General features: G+C 39.7%; 1 protein-coding gene across 1 annotated transcript in view; it reads right to left on the reverse strand.

Annotated features, from left to right (window-relative positions):
• SDK1 (sidekick cell adhesion molecule 1) overlaps positions 1-12,950 on the reverse strand; it is a gene marked incomplete at its 5' end in the record, with an annotated part of 152,876 nt that overhangs the window by 111,237 nt on the left and 28,689 nt on the right. The window contains 4 exons of the mRNA XM_009580985.1: positions 910-1,091; positions 4,642-4,782; positions 5,630-5,777; positions 12,488-12,624. Of these exons, the coding sequence (XP_009579280.1) occupies positions 910-1,091; positions 4,642-4,782; positions 5,630-5,777; positions 12,488-12,624 (608 nt within the window). The remainder of the gene's footprint in view (positions 1-909; positions 1,092-4,641; positions 4,783-5,629; positions 5,778-12,487; positions 12,625-12,950) is intronic.

Here is a 12,950-nt window from a genome sequence, read left to right on the forward strand (position 1 = left end):
CAATAAAGTAGAGACCATGTATTGTCCAGTGCTCAGAATCCAGCACAACCCTGCAATTCTGTGAATATATGAAAGCTTTAAGGTCCTGGTACTTAATTATCCTACAGATTTTTATACCAATCTAGAGGTGTAAACATGCCTTACACTGGTTGTAAAAGGTAATTACATATCCTTTTGTTGATGTAATTTATACTCTTCTTAAAGCACTTACCAGAAAGATGTGGAGGAGCTGTAGCATAAAAATCAGGGCTTTAAAGATCATTTTATCTTCCTTTTTGCAAATGTCTGCACCCTTCCCGAAATGCTACAAAACACACTTTCTCTACAGGCTGTATTTCTCTCCCTACAGGTTCCTTACAATTTATTCCATATTTCTAAAACAAGGTATTCTGTGATTATCAGAACTAATGCAGCTCATTTACTCAGCTTTTGTCTCCTACATTGCATATGCGGCATATTGCATATCTTGACCACGATAAACCCAGTTCCCTGCCATATTCTCTCTGACTCTCCTGGCAGAGTAACCTCAGCCCCTGCCTGTCACACGTCCTATAAATTCATTCCACAGGACCCCAGCTCTCTTCAGCATTTCTATTTATTACTTATGCCGCGGCCAACTCTGACCTGCACGTGTGGTAACGTCACCACGAGGGTCAACAAAAATAGATAATTTTTGAATTCACTCACAGCTTTTTCTACAACAGAGATAGTAGCAGAGTCTCATCTTGTCTCTACTTAGACATTTGAAATTTGTAGGTGTTTCCTACCCCAAGCTGTCTATCAAATTTGACTGAAATGACCATTAACTTTACAAGTTGTCAGGTAGGACTACCAGAGAGTGCATCTCCTCCTTAGGAAACTGTGCTATAAACTGTAACTATAAAGGATATATTGGTCCGATTTGCTCACCTCCCTGTAAAGTGTACTCTGTCACAGGTCTGCTGAATGCTCCCAGCCCCGCTCCATTGTAAGATGCCACCTGGATTTCATACTGGGTCCAAATGATCAGGTCTTTCACTAAGCAGTAGTTAATTTCTGCACTGGTGATGTTCTTATACTGGTATTCTCCAGGGAGGCCGGCCAGGCGATACCTACCATATGGGAAGAAAAATTTCCTAGTTAATAGATGGTATCAATTATAGTAAATATCCTGACTAGCAAAATAGCTTCCTTTGTGAAGAGGCAATATGCAAACTTTTACAGCAGAATTATACAAAGAATAATGAAAAATAATCAGAAAGAACAGTCTCCTGATAAGACCGTATCGTGTTTGACTGCTATAGTATTTATAATCTGATCTCACCAAGATTACATGCTCAGGGCTAAACAAAACGGGTATTTTATCCTGTTTTATGGTTGCAGAAAAATTACAGCTTTTTAAATGTGGCTTGTCTAGTAAAAGCTGTGATTTAGTAGAAAAAATAGCCCAGATGTGATTTTTATCAGGGTGTTGCTGTAAATCAGCTTGAGAAATGTTTTTTTCTTTCTCCCCTGAAATGTGAAAAGGAAGAGCTCAGAGGGCTCTGACCTTCTAGAGTCTCAGGCATTGCCATTTCTGGCTTTCGCCAGGATTTACTTCACAGAATGATTAAAATAAGGATGGAATATAGTTGAGACTGAAGGATTGGTTAAGCATTGGAATTCCAGGAGAAGGGCTGTACCAAATATGGATGAGTGGTAAACATCCTGACAAACTTTCTGCTGAGACATGGGAAACTGAAACACTGAATATATTTTCCCATGTAAAAACTGTATTGCAGAAAACAGAGCCCCTCTGATGTGCCTCTTTAGGCCAAGAAACTATGGAGAAGAACCAAATTATAGAAAGCAAACAAACCTTGCAACTCTGTGAATGTGAATAATACTGTTTGTTTTCATTCCTTTAGGAAAATGGTACACTGGATGCATACAATATGCTAATTCACAAAAAAAGTCAGAAAAACAGGCCAAGTAAGGGGCACAAGGCATTACTAGTCCATGAAAAAGACAAACACGGAAACATTTGTATTTTTATTCACCACACAGCTTTTATGCACTCTTATTCATCTTTTGCTTCACAGTAATCACCAAAAGCTTATTGACACAGAACAATTTCATCAAGATTTTACAGTCTGATTTTAAATTCATCTAAGTTAAATTGGTGCAATTTCTATGACTAGACAACTTCGTGTATTTCAGCCATAGATTTTGTTCTAAGGTTTTCTTATAAAGAGATCAGTTCTTAATCACTGACAACCCCTCTATTTTCTGCTGAGGAGCTGCTTGCCTGACCATATTGTGGCATACTTAGTATTTGTAATGCTACACCGGTGTGATTCCATTTATGAAATACCAATGGAAATAAAGAAATATCTGCCCTCAGCTGAGTTTATTGAATGCCTCGATCTTTTTCTACTTCATGCAATATCTACCTTTTTCTTTCTTTTGTCTCCTGTGAAGGGTGTATGCTTCCTGGCAAAGTCAATTCTTTGTGCAGCAATGTTTTGTCTCACACCTAGCAGACAAGGTGTAGAGTGCTCCTGTGATTTAATCTATTATGCTGTTAGTGTAGCAGGCCTCTAAATGCAATACTGCCAGTGAGAAAAAGGGCAGAGGAAGGAGGCCAGTTCAGAAATGTCATGTCTTCATGATTTTTCTCACCATGGACTTTGATGTATACTCCATATGACTTGTGCAGTGCACCTTCACTTTTAAATATCAGGTGTTCCATCAATTTAGTATCTTGCATGTCTTGAGCATTGGGTCTCTGAGCTGCACAGTGGTTTTCATTTTGTTATACCCTAATTCTACAGAAATCAGTGCAGGAAGACTTTTCTTCAGCGCCCATTGCTGTGACCACACAATTTGTCCTGGAGGAACAGCCTGGTTTGTTACCTGGGACAGTTGTGCTTTTATATGATAGTCTTAAATTCCTGTCGAATAAATGGTTTCTCTGCTCTGTAGTCAAGACAAAGCATGTAGACATCAAAAATGTTCACAGATTGAGCATAATTAATATGATCACTCTCTGTTAAAATGGAAAGAGATGTTACAGCAAGGACAGGGATCAATTATGCTGATAGATGTTGTAGGAAATACTTAAGTTAAACATTATTGAAAACGCTATATGGAGAAAACAGAATGGATTGCCAGAAGTAGGAGGCTATGGGATTGCAGTCTCAAAGGACTTAATGCTGAGACTGGGTAAGACTCATTGGGAATAGTTAAAAAATTAATTCTATCATCAAGTAGACCAGTTTGAAGGAAAGAACCGTACAAGCAACACTTGCACCCTGTGCAAATAGGTACCCAAGTCTCATGACAAAATTCTAGCTATAGACAGAAGTTAAAGCACCTTTTCCCATCTGTCACTGATGACTGGCACAGCTTTCAAACTGAGTCCAGCTCTTAAAACTGCAGGCACTTGCACAAGTGGCTCACCAGCGTGATAGGCTCTGTGCAGGTGACAGGCAGATTAACAGACTTCAACTCTGCCTGCAGAGAGAAGGAACTCTCCAGCACTATTTTGGGAGCTCACCAACACTCTTAACATCACAAAAGCATTTCCATCCATGCCAGCAAAAGGAGCACAGCATGAACAGGATGTTGGCATTTAAACTGTAGCATTTAGTTATCTTTTAGCAGGTCTGGAGGACAGTGTATTAAAAATGTCAGCAGCCTGCCTACAATAGGTTGTAACCATCACTTGGAAATATGTCAGTGGTGGTGCAATGCTTGGGAGTTTCCCACAAAAACTCTAATTTAGATAATGCCTCCTTTACTAAAGGTGCGGCCCTAGGTGGCTGCTAGCACTGCAGGATATATAGGATGCCAAATAAGCAAATAAGCTGTAGCTGAATTAGGTAGGAGTGAATAACCGAGTCCCAAAAAATTACAAAAGGCAAATGCTCTGCAAAGTCTCTCAATGTGGCAACACCCTTTCCAACACAATAAAACCTGTGTGAGCAGAAAGACTGGATGTATTCAGGATTCCCAGTTACCTGCCTGAATCTGCTTCTCATTAATAAATACAGATGGGGCTGAAAGAATCTTACTCAACCGACTGATTTTCAAAACCAAATCAAGGCCTGCCATGAAGCATCTGACCTGTCATTCCCTCTCTCCATTTTGTTTGGCACAAAACTGAAGTTTATTGATTCTATTCTTGCTCTTCCACAGTGCAGGAGCCCTCTTGTGTCTTTGATAAATTTAATTAACCTTTCTAGCTGGAAGCTGATATTGTAATAAGCAAATATACATCTGCAATGCATAGGTTGCACTGTACCAACTTCCCATGTGAACACTTTTAGTACCTGGTGCTTCACTTCACTTTGAAAATGGAAAAAAGCTATCTAGATGTTGAGAGTCTCCATAGGGAGCTCGTCCACTTAGGCATTCAGAGTAGCTAGCAGAAACCCCAGCTCACTGACTCTCTAGTATAGACAGGCTAGAATTTAAGTGCCTGCACCCTTGTAGCCACTTGAACAGAGGTGTTTTCTCATCTGTAATAAACCAGGGCAGCCACAGCATTTGTAAATAATAACTAATATATTTAATGGAATTGGAAATAGTTTTTAATACGCTCTTAAGTCACACCATTCTGAGTTCCCTCATGCACACACGGATCTACCTCCAGACTTTCCAGGTTAGGAAATTACTTACCTTAGGATGTACCCATGAAGAACTCCATTATGTTCACTCTCAGGAGGAGGTTGCCACTGGACCATGATAGACTGATTGGTGCGCCCACTGGCCACTATGTTTTTAGGTGGGGCACTGGGGGGCTCCTCAGGTAGCATCAACCTAAGTACAAAAGAATGTGATGGAGGTGGGTGTTGAAATAAATGACAGATAGCATTTCTATTTCATGTATCCACTCCATGTGAACCAGTTTCTTTTATCAAAGTCTGATGACTCGAAAGAAACATAACGCTGAAAAAACTGCTGAAGACATGCATGAAATAGTTACAACAAATCAACATAATAAGAAATCAGTTAAGCAAGCAACAAGACAGACAGCTGAGGTAACCTTATTCTCTCTGAATCACCCAGGCTGCTACAACTCTTTAAAAAGATTACAAGCCTGAATAAGTTAGAGCTCAGGTCCAGTGTCTGTGACTCCTTCCAAATTGTTTCTTTCAGTATTTTTCATATCAAACTCCTACATTTTGAAAAAGCCATTTAGAGTTCAGCTGTTCTGCAGTTCAAGCTCACAGCACGCTTTGGTTCACAGAAGAAGGGGGATGCATTTGAAACTAAATTTGATGAAGCCATCCTTCTATGTCGCATCTGGGTGAATTCCAGAAGTGACTTTGCAATGATGGGGTGAATGCTGTACTGCTTCCCGGGCTAACTGCTCAAGAGCAAAAAAGATATTTCCAAGATTCTGCTCAACTGATACTTTGGAAATATGAGGGCACCTCTGCCATCACTTGCTGATATCCTGCATAGCCTAACTGACATTATCACCAATTACTGACAACTGCAGGGCACTCTCCAGAGGCCTGGGTGATGCTAACTGCTCCGTTCCCCAAGTACTATGCAAAAGATAACTTTATTTTATGCATTCACAAACAATCTGCAGTTTTTTTCCTCCCAATAATTCTAGGTTATTGTACCTTTAGTACACAGATATTTATTTTTACTGTACCTGCTGGTCTCAGAGCTGTACCGGCCCTTTCCCACCTGGTTAACCGCACACACCCTGAACTGGTAGGTTCGGGCTGGAGTTAGTCCGCTCACAGTGACACCGGTCATCTTTGGGTCAAGATTTGACAGGTGAACCTTCCAGGGAGAATCTGTTGGAATAATTTCCGTGTGAAAAAAGATGGAAGTGCTTGTCAAAAGCCCTGCAGAAGTGAGAAAACGCCTCTGACTGCTCAGAGCTCTTTGTGCTTGTTTTCCTCAGAGGAACTTTGGGAAGAAGTTTCTTTTCAGCAGAAGAAACCTTCCTGTCAGCCCACACGGTTATGCAGATCGCACATTTGTCTACTGGAAAGTGATGCTGCACATGTCATGGCATAATAAATAAAAACTATATTCATTAACATTTTAATAAAAGAGGAAACAAGCATGATAAAGACAGATGGGCTGTGTATTTCACAACCCATCTGTTTGGCAGGCCATTACAACACCACACCCAGGAGCGGCTCCGGTGGAAGGACTGTAATGAAATTCACAGTCGGTTTGGAATATCTTCCTACCCAGCTTGCAAGCAGGTGTAGAAGCGTGACTCTCTGTGCCAAATCAGCCCTTTGCTGTAAGACCTGAGAAAGCTTCTGCTGCGGATTCTACATGTCTGCAATTTTTTTTCTAGAGGTAGTACACAGCATTCGGTCTAATCATTTCCTAGGAAGATTCCCTGGTATAAACAGCCCTGGCAGCACTATAAAGCCCTCGTTGTCAGTTCACGTACTTGACATAGCAAGCTCCTCTGATGCCCAAATTACATTTTCAAGTTTTCAAAGAGGTCAGAAATGAAACATGTTGAAAATTAAATATCCTGATTTCTTTTCTTCGTAGCCTGGTGTCACATATTCTCCCTGAAGTCATGACTGAAATAGTCAGGGAGAGGTGACATTTGGTCTGTGTTGCAACAGTACAGCAATGGAATCAGCCAATTTAAAGATTTGTGCAGTTTTTAAATAATACCAGCTGTTTTCATGCTCCCTGCTCAAAATTACTAACACTTCTGGAAATTACTGAGGAGCTAGCTGTAGATTTTGGCAACGTATCTCTGCATGGTGCTCATCAGAAGTGCATTGCAGTTCCTGGCAGGTCACCTAGACGTCTGCCTGAAAATGAAGATGAGATGTCCCAAATGTGGAAGGCTGCTAAACTTCACACCAAGACGTAAACCACTAATTTACTGCTTTTCTGGCAGATTCCTTAGCAAGTTTAAGTCCTCTAGGGTGTGATGCCAGTTGGGCTATAAACACTGCCTCTTCAAATTACTCAAAACATATTTATTCCAGTAACGCCTTTCCGAGAACAACAGGAAAACTGACACAGCAGAATACTGGGAATGTTGGAGAGGGACATTTGCACAGCAGTCAAGTTCTGCCCTCATCAGTTGTTGATGATTTATCAACAGTCACTTCAGCTGCAAGATCTCGATGGCAATTCATCTTAGCTGATCGCTGAACTTCTTTTAGAAAGACCCTAGAGGAAGCACACCTATGCTATCTAGAATAGCATTGGTTAGGAATTTTTTGCACCCTAGTTCCTTCTGAATTTTATCAAGCTTCTATTAAGACTTCACAAACAACTGTTCACCTCGTTACAGCCAGAGCGCACAATAACAAATCAAGGTAAGCCGAAGTGAAGGTATGGCTGACTTAGTACATTGCCTGAAGCACCTTCCTGAGGAAAATGGAAGAGCAGACACCAACAAGAGAGTGAAATACCCTTGTATGAGCTACTTGAGTAGTGGTCCATTTCCTAGAGCATTTCATTTGTTTACTGCTAGTGTAAACACCACCTGAGAGTGCTTAACCCAAGCAGCTCAATATAGTGAGCAGTTTGATTCAACAACAGGGCCTATTAATCTCTTCAGCACCTTGGGAGTTTGCTCTGTTTATATGCTGCATCTGTAGAATACTTTATTTATTCTTTTTCCTCTCCTGGTGGAAGATAAAAGATGTGGCAGGAAGAGAGATTAAACTGAAAACTAATATAAACGAAGCCTATTCATCTCCTGGGCACTCTGATTCGTAAAGGAAAGTGGTTTGGGGAGGATTTGCTCGCTCATGGAGCAGTGGATACAGTGAGTGTGCAGAGTATCTTTAAAATTTAAATGTCAAGTCTTTTTTTTTTTTTTTTGACAATCAATAAACTAAACATTTCGAAAGGCTGTTCTCCCTCCTTAAATACACAACAAAACCCAGAATTATACAGAAGCTTGTTTTACCGTAGAGAAGAGCAATTCTGACATCGGAAACATGCCATAAAATTTTCAACACCAACTCTCTTCTCCAGGGATGACTGTCACTCGGCTGTCCCAGGAAGCCTGGAGAAGCTCCATGGTGACAAAAGACTTGCCAGGTCAAACTATTAAATAAGCCTCTGTTAGATTGAGCAGACTGTGCTAATCCTTCATTTAACTTAAGCTGCCCAGAATGTACTCTGGGCTTTGCTTGCTTGTTCTTCCACTGTAATTGCTACTGTCTGAAAAAATTCCACGTTTAGCTGTCCATCGTCTTAAGGATATTGGGTATTTTGAATTAACTCTGATTGCCTCTCCAAGTTAATTTATTGGAACTTAAGAACCTCACAGGCTACTCTCTAGTTTACAATGTAATTTTGGGGTTTTTAGAAACTACCTTTGTTCTGTCAAGAATTTTTGGATGCACTTGTGACACGTTTAATAACACTGGTTGCTCACCAAGAGGCATTTCTTCTATGTTTCCCTATCTACCTTACAATTCATGCATCAATTGCAAATTCCTCAAAAATAATTTCTAATTTGATACTACAGATCAGATCTATTGCAGAAAGCTGATTTTTGCAGGTTTGGAGTACATTTCCATCTCCTTCCTTCTCCAGGGGGTTTTGCATAGACGGTACTATTGGAATTTGCCGTACTGCTAGAGTTTACTGAATTAATCTTTCAAATCTTCATGACAATATGATATTGCAAAAAGTTCAAATAAAAATTAAATGGTTCATCTTTTGTTTGGTAGGACTTCAACAAGGTCTACCAATGACCTGAGAAAAAGTAACTTTTAACACTATCATATATAGATCAGAGTCACAGTCATAATGAACAACATAGTTTTACTTCGATTTTTGGAAAGATTTATCAATGTGTTTAATTTTTATCATTTGAATATTCCTACCAAATTCAGTACGACAATTCATAGGCTTTAAGTTAAGCATGTGTAGATGCTTTTCATAGGAGCTTTTATTATCTCCTTATTAGCACAACGTGATGAATCTGAGTTATATCATTACATCACACAGCACAGATATCCCAGAATACAATAAAACAAAAATGGGCTTTTATCTTAATTGTACTCAACAGAATTCTTCAAGTATTAATTCACTTCTTCAGATAAAATACTATTCAGAATAATTTTTGATTAATCCCTGAAATATAAACGTCTTTGGAATAAAATAGACATATCCCCCTTATAATTCCATGAAGATACTTCATTGGAATTCCTAGGTATATTGCAACAGGGGCTAAACAGGTCATGAAACATCCAAAAATTATATTAGTGCAAATGACAGCAATGCATGGTACTATTTATTTGAAAATCCTATTTCAAATGAAGGTTCACATTCCTGGCTCTGTGTGGGCAGGAATACTTAATGACTGTGTTTCCCTGGAACTGTGTTTTTCAAATTAGATTATAAATTTGCCCCCAAATGTTTAAGGCCGTATGTCTCAAGTCACCCACAGACATGGTCTGCTGTGAATACTTGTAATTTGAGAATTATTGCATTGTGCCAAATACATTCATTTTAAAAATTAAGTGACTTGGTGACTAGAGTCGTTGATATTTCCAGCAATTTATGTGCACGATCTGCCACTGGTTTTTCCTCTAATTAAAATAAGGTTTTTATATCTCTTTACTGAATTGATATTAATGAAAAGGAGTTCTAATCCATGCCAGGTGGAGTGACACGCCTCTCCCTAATGCAGCTAGTAATTAGTCCCCCGAAATATACACTCATTATTTTGAACCCTCTTCAGCTACTTCTCTGAAACAGACACTGTTATTATGTATGCATTTGTGGTACGTGCTTCAAAACGTACAATGGATCCTAAAGCTATTAGAAAATTATTCAAAGCAAAACAGCTAAAAAAATGAACAAAACTAGGCTACGTTTTGGCACCTGTAACTGCAAAGCAAACCCCATGTATTAAAACTCCACAGAACTAAGAACAGAGTCTCCTGTGCAGCTTTGCTAACTGGAAAATAAATCATAATTTTGATGTCCCTCCCTAACCTTTACATGTATGAAAGCAAACAGGGATTAGGATGTTAAGCATATTGCACTGCTGCTGAAGTGAAAGACCTACAGACACAAGCAGATGAGCTCACGGAGGGCGTATGCTGACTCCTTGACAGTTCCTCTTTCTGCGGCACAAACAGGACCGACAGAAAACCTGAAAGGAAATTTTCTTTGAAAAGCAAAGAGAGATTCTGCACAATCGTATCAGACAAAACTATACCTACACAAGATCAAATGTCAGCTTTGTTCACAAACATCACTTGGGATGGGGGGGAACATAGGAAAGATGGTGTTTTCCAAAGGAGTAGGAGGTCTGTAGAAACTAAATATTAACTACTCACTGCTGAGATCAAAATAACGCTAAAAACCAAACACTTCAAGAAAATAAAAAAACCAAAACAAGACAGTGACAATACACAGACATAGTCAGCTTTCCAAACCAAAGTCACTGTTGACATTGTTCCACTACTCTGTTGACATCCGTAAAGCTAAGCAATAATACGTGAAATGAGAGAGAACAGCAACAGTGGAATATTCAAGGGCTTAGATTCCTCTCTGTCCTACTTCTATGAGTAACCATTTAGACACCGTACATAAAAGCAAAGTAAATAAAGATAAAGATAAAAACTGAAAGGACAGCAAGATCTAGAATATTTCTGGGAGTTAAGATGCTCACTGTTGTGAACATCTTAACAGTCACGGTCTGTGTTTGGTTTTTCCAGCTGCAAGCTTGCTGAAGTACATATACCTATGATTTGTGATAATGAGACTCTCTCAGTGGTAGTTTGCAATGCCATCAGCCAAAATTATTGGATCTATCACGGAGTAAGCAAGGGTTCACAGGATCCTGTGGAGTTCTGAGGGACTGTCTGCATGATTTCTGGAGAACTATTGTTGATTTTTGCTGAGCCTTCTACAAATTTCAGTGAATGAATTACAGCATTTTCAGGATGATGGCACATTTACCCTATTCCTATACTAGAAAAACTGCAAAGCATCCTTGCTAGAAAGGCACTTGAAGACCTTTCAAACTTCTCCTGGCACCGAATGAGCTGCCTCCTCTTTTAGTGACTTTTCCCAATCAATGCTGCCCAGTGCAGGACCCAAGTGCACGCATTCTGCCAGCTCTGGGCTGCCTTTATGTAAATACAGCTCTAGTATCTTTGCGTCATGTTCCCAGACGGGGAGGTTATTAACTTGTCTTTGTTAAAGCCACTGGGAAACATGAAACACAAGGGTAATGTCCTTGGGTGAAAGAACAGGTAAGGAAAAGCAAAAAGGCAGTTACTGGCTTGTAGTCGATCGGAGGGGAAGGAAAGAAGAGTGACAATAAAAAAGAAGGTGGTGATAAAAAGGTAAAGAAGGGGTGCGAGTGCAGAACACTGAATTTTTTTGAGTCATTTGTTACAAAAAGGTCAGGAGTCTTTGCTCAAAAAGAACTGTTTTAAGGACAGCAGTCCTGGACGTGACTTGGAATTTCTGCTAGGATTAGAAAACTGCACTTTGCTTAACAGATGTGAAGCTCATCAGTTCTGGGACCTCCACATCTGAGAAGTTATGCACTCCAGCCTGCAAAGCAAAAGAGTTGTATGTGATCTGAAGCTCAAGTTTCATCTCAAGCTCTCTGTGTGGCAAAACAAAACGCTACTCTCTAGATAATCAGAAATCAGGACTGTTTCACATTCAGTTATGCAGTGGCTAATTTCCACATGTCAGAAAAAGTGATGCTCTTAATTTTTTCATCAAGAATCAATTGTTAGGCTTGAATTTCCAGCTCCTAGGGTGATAGAGATTAGAAAGTATTGCCAAGGTGACCGATTTCCATATAACCTCATCTTTCCCTCAACTCCTAACGAGGCATTAGCAGTGTCCCCGAATAACCTTGCAAACTGAGAGCCACAAAGGACTAGACATACAGCACGACAAAACTGTGAGAAGTGGCAATTCACAATGACCAGGTTCGTAACCTTTGAAGCTAGACGTTTGGATATCTTACAGTTAAGCCTTCTCAATCACCTACCTAAAAAGAAGGGTGTAAAATGATAACCTGGGGAAAGTGGAGAAAATATATGAACCCACATACAGATAAGATAGCAGCTCCTATTAACATCCAAGTTTGTTCCTCTGAGAGACCATTGGTTCCTTATATTATCATACTGCCTGCGTTTTTCAGGCAAAACTGGGGCTCTAAACGCATCAGGATATCTACGAAGCCAGTGGGAAGAAATAAAATATAACTATTGCTATTTTACAGGTGTCCAATAGAAGCACTGACGAATGAGCTGTTGTGCCTCAAGTCTAGCTGGCAATGCTGGAGGCAGAACTAAGGCTTTCCTGTATAAAATTCCACCATCTCAGGCCTCTTTTTGTTGTTTAACTCTTTCACCGTGCGAATAGTTGAGTGAAAAACCCAGGGCTTCCCCTTCGTGCACGCTGTCTCTCATTTAGCGAAAAACATTTTGTTAGTAGCTCTGGTAAAAGGTGAGTCCGAAAGAAGGCTGAATAATTAAGAAGAACACGAGGTTGAAAGATATTTGACTTTACTCACTGTTCTCAGAGAGCTCGACCATGTAGTAGAGAACAGGGCTGTTTCCATCAAAGGGACGCACCCAGGAGAGCATCACGCTGCGGCTGTATGAGGAATTTAGAGTGGCCAGAAGATTCTGAGGGGAATGAGGCAGCTCGCTGTTAAAGAAACGAGAAAGGGAAAAAAAACAACACAGAAAAGTCAATCTACATTTCATTCAGCTACAGTCTTACAGCAGCTAAAGGTACACAACATCAGACTTGTATGATGATAGATATAAAACTACCAGCAGCTATTGTACAATTAAATAAACGAAAGACATCTCTGAATTCTTCACAATTTTATCCTATTTGGAAAAAAAAAAAAAAAAAAATTTATGCTGAAAGTCCCAAGGCTAATGCTTAGAACAGCTAATGGAAATATTGCTAAATGTGGAAAAAAGCCAATTTTCATACTGTTTTTGATTAAGACAAGTTAGTCAATA

The sequence above is a fragment of the Fulmarus glacialis genome, unplaced genomic scaffold (genome assembly GCF_000690835.1).
Source record: "Fulmarus glacialis isolate BGI_N327 unplaced genomic scaffold, ASM69083v1 scaffold2547, whole genome shotgun sequence".
In the NCBI taxonomy this organism is placed as follows: domain Eukaryota; kingdom Metazoa; phylum Chordata; class Aves; order Procellariiformes; family Procellariidae; genus Fulmarus; species Fulmarus glacialis.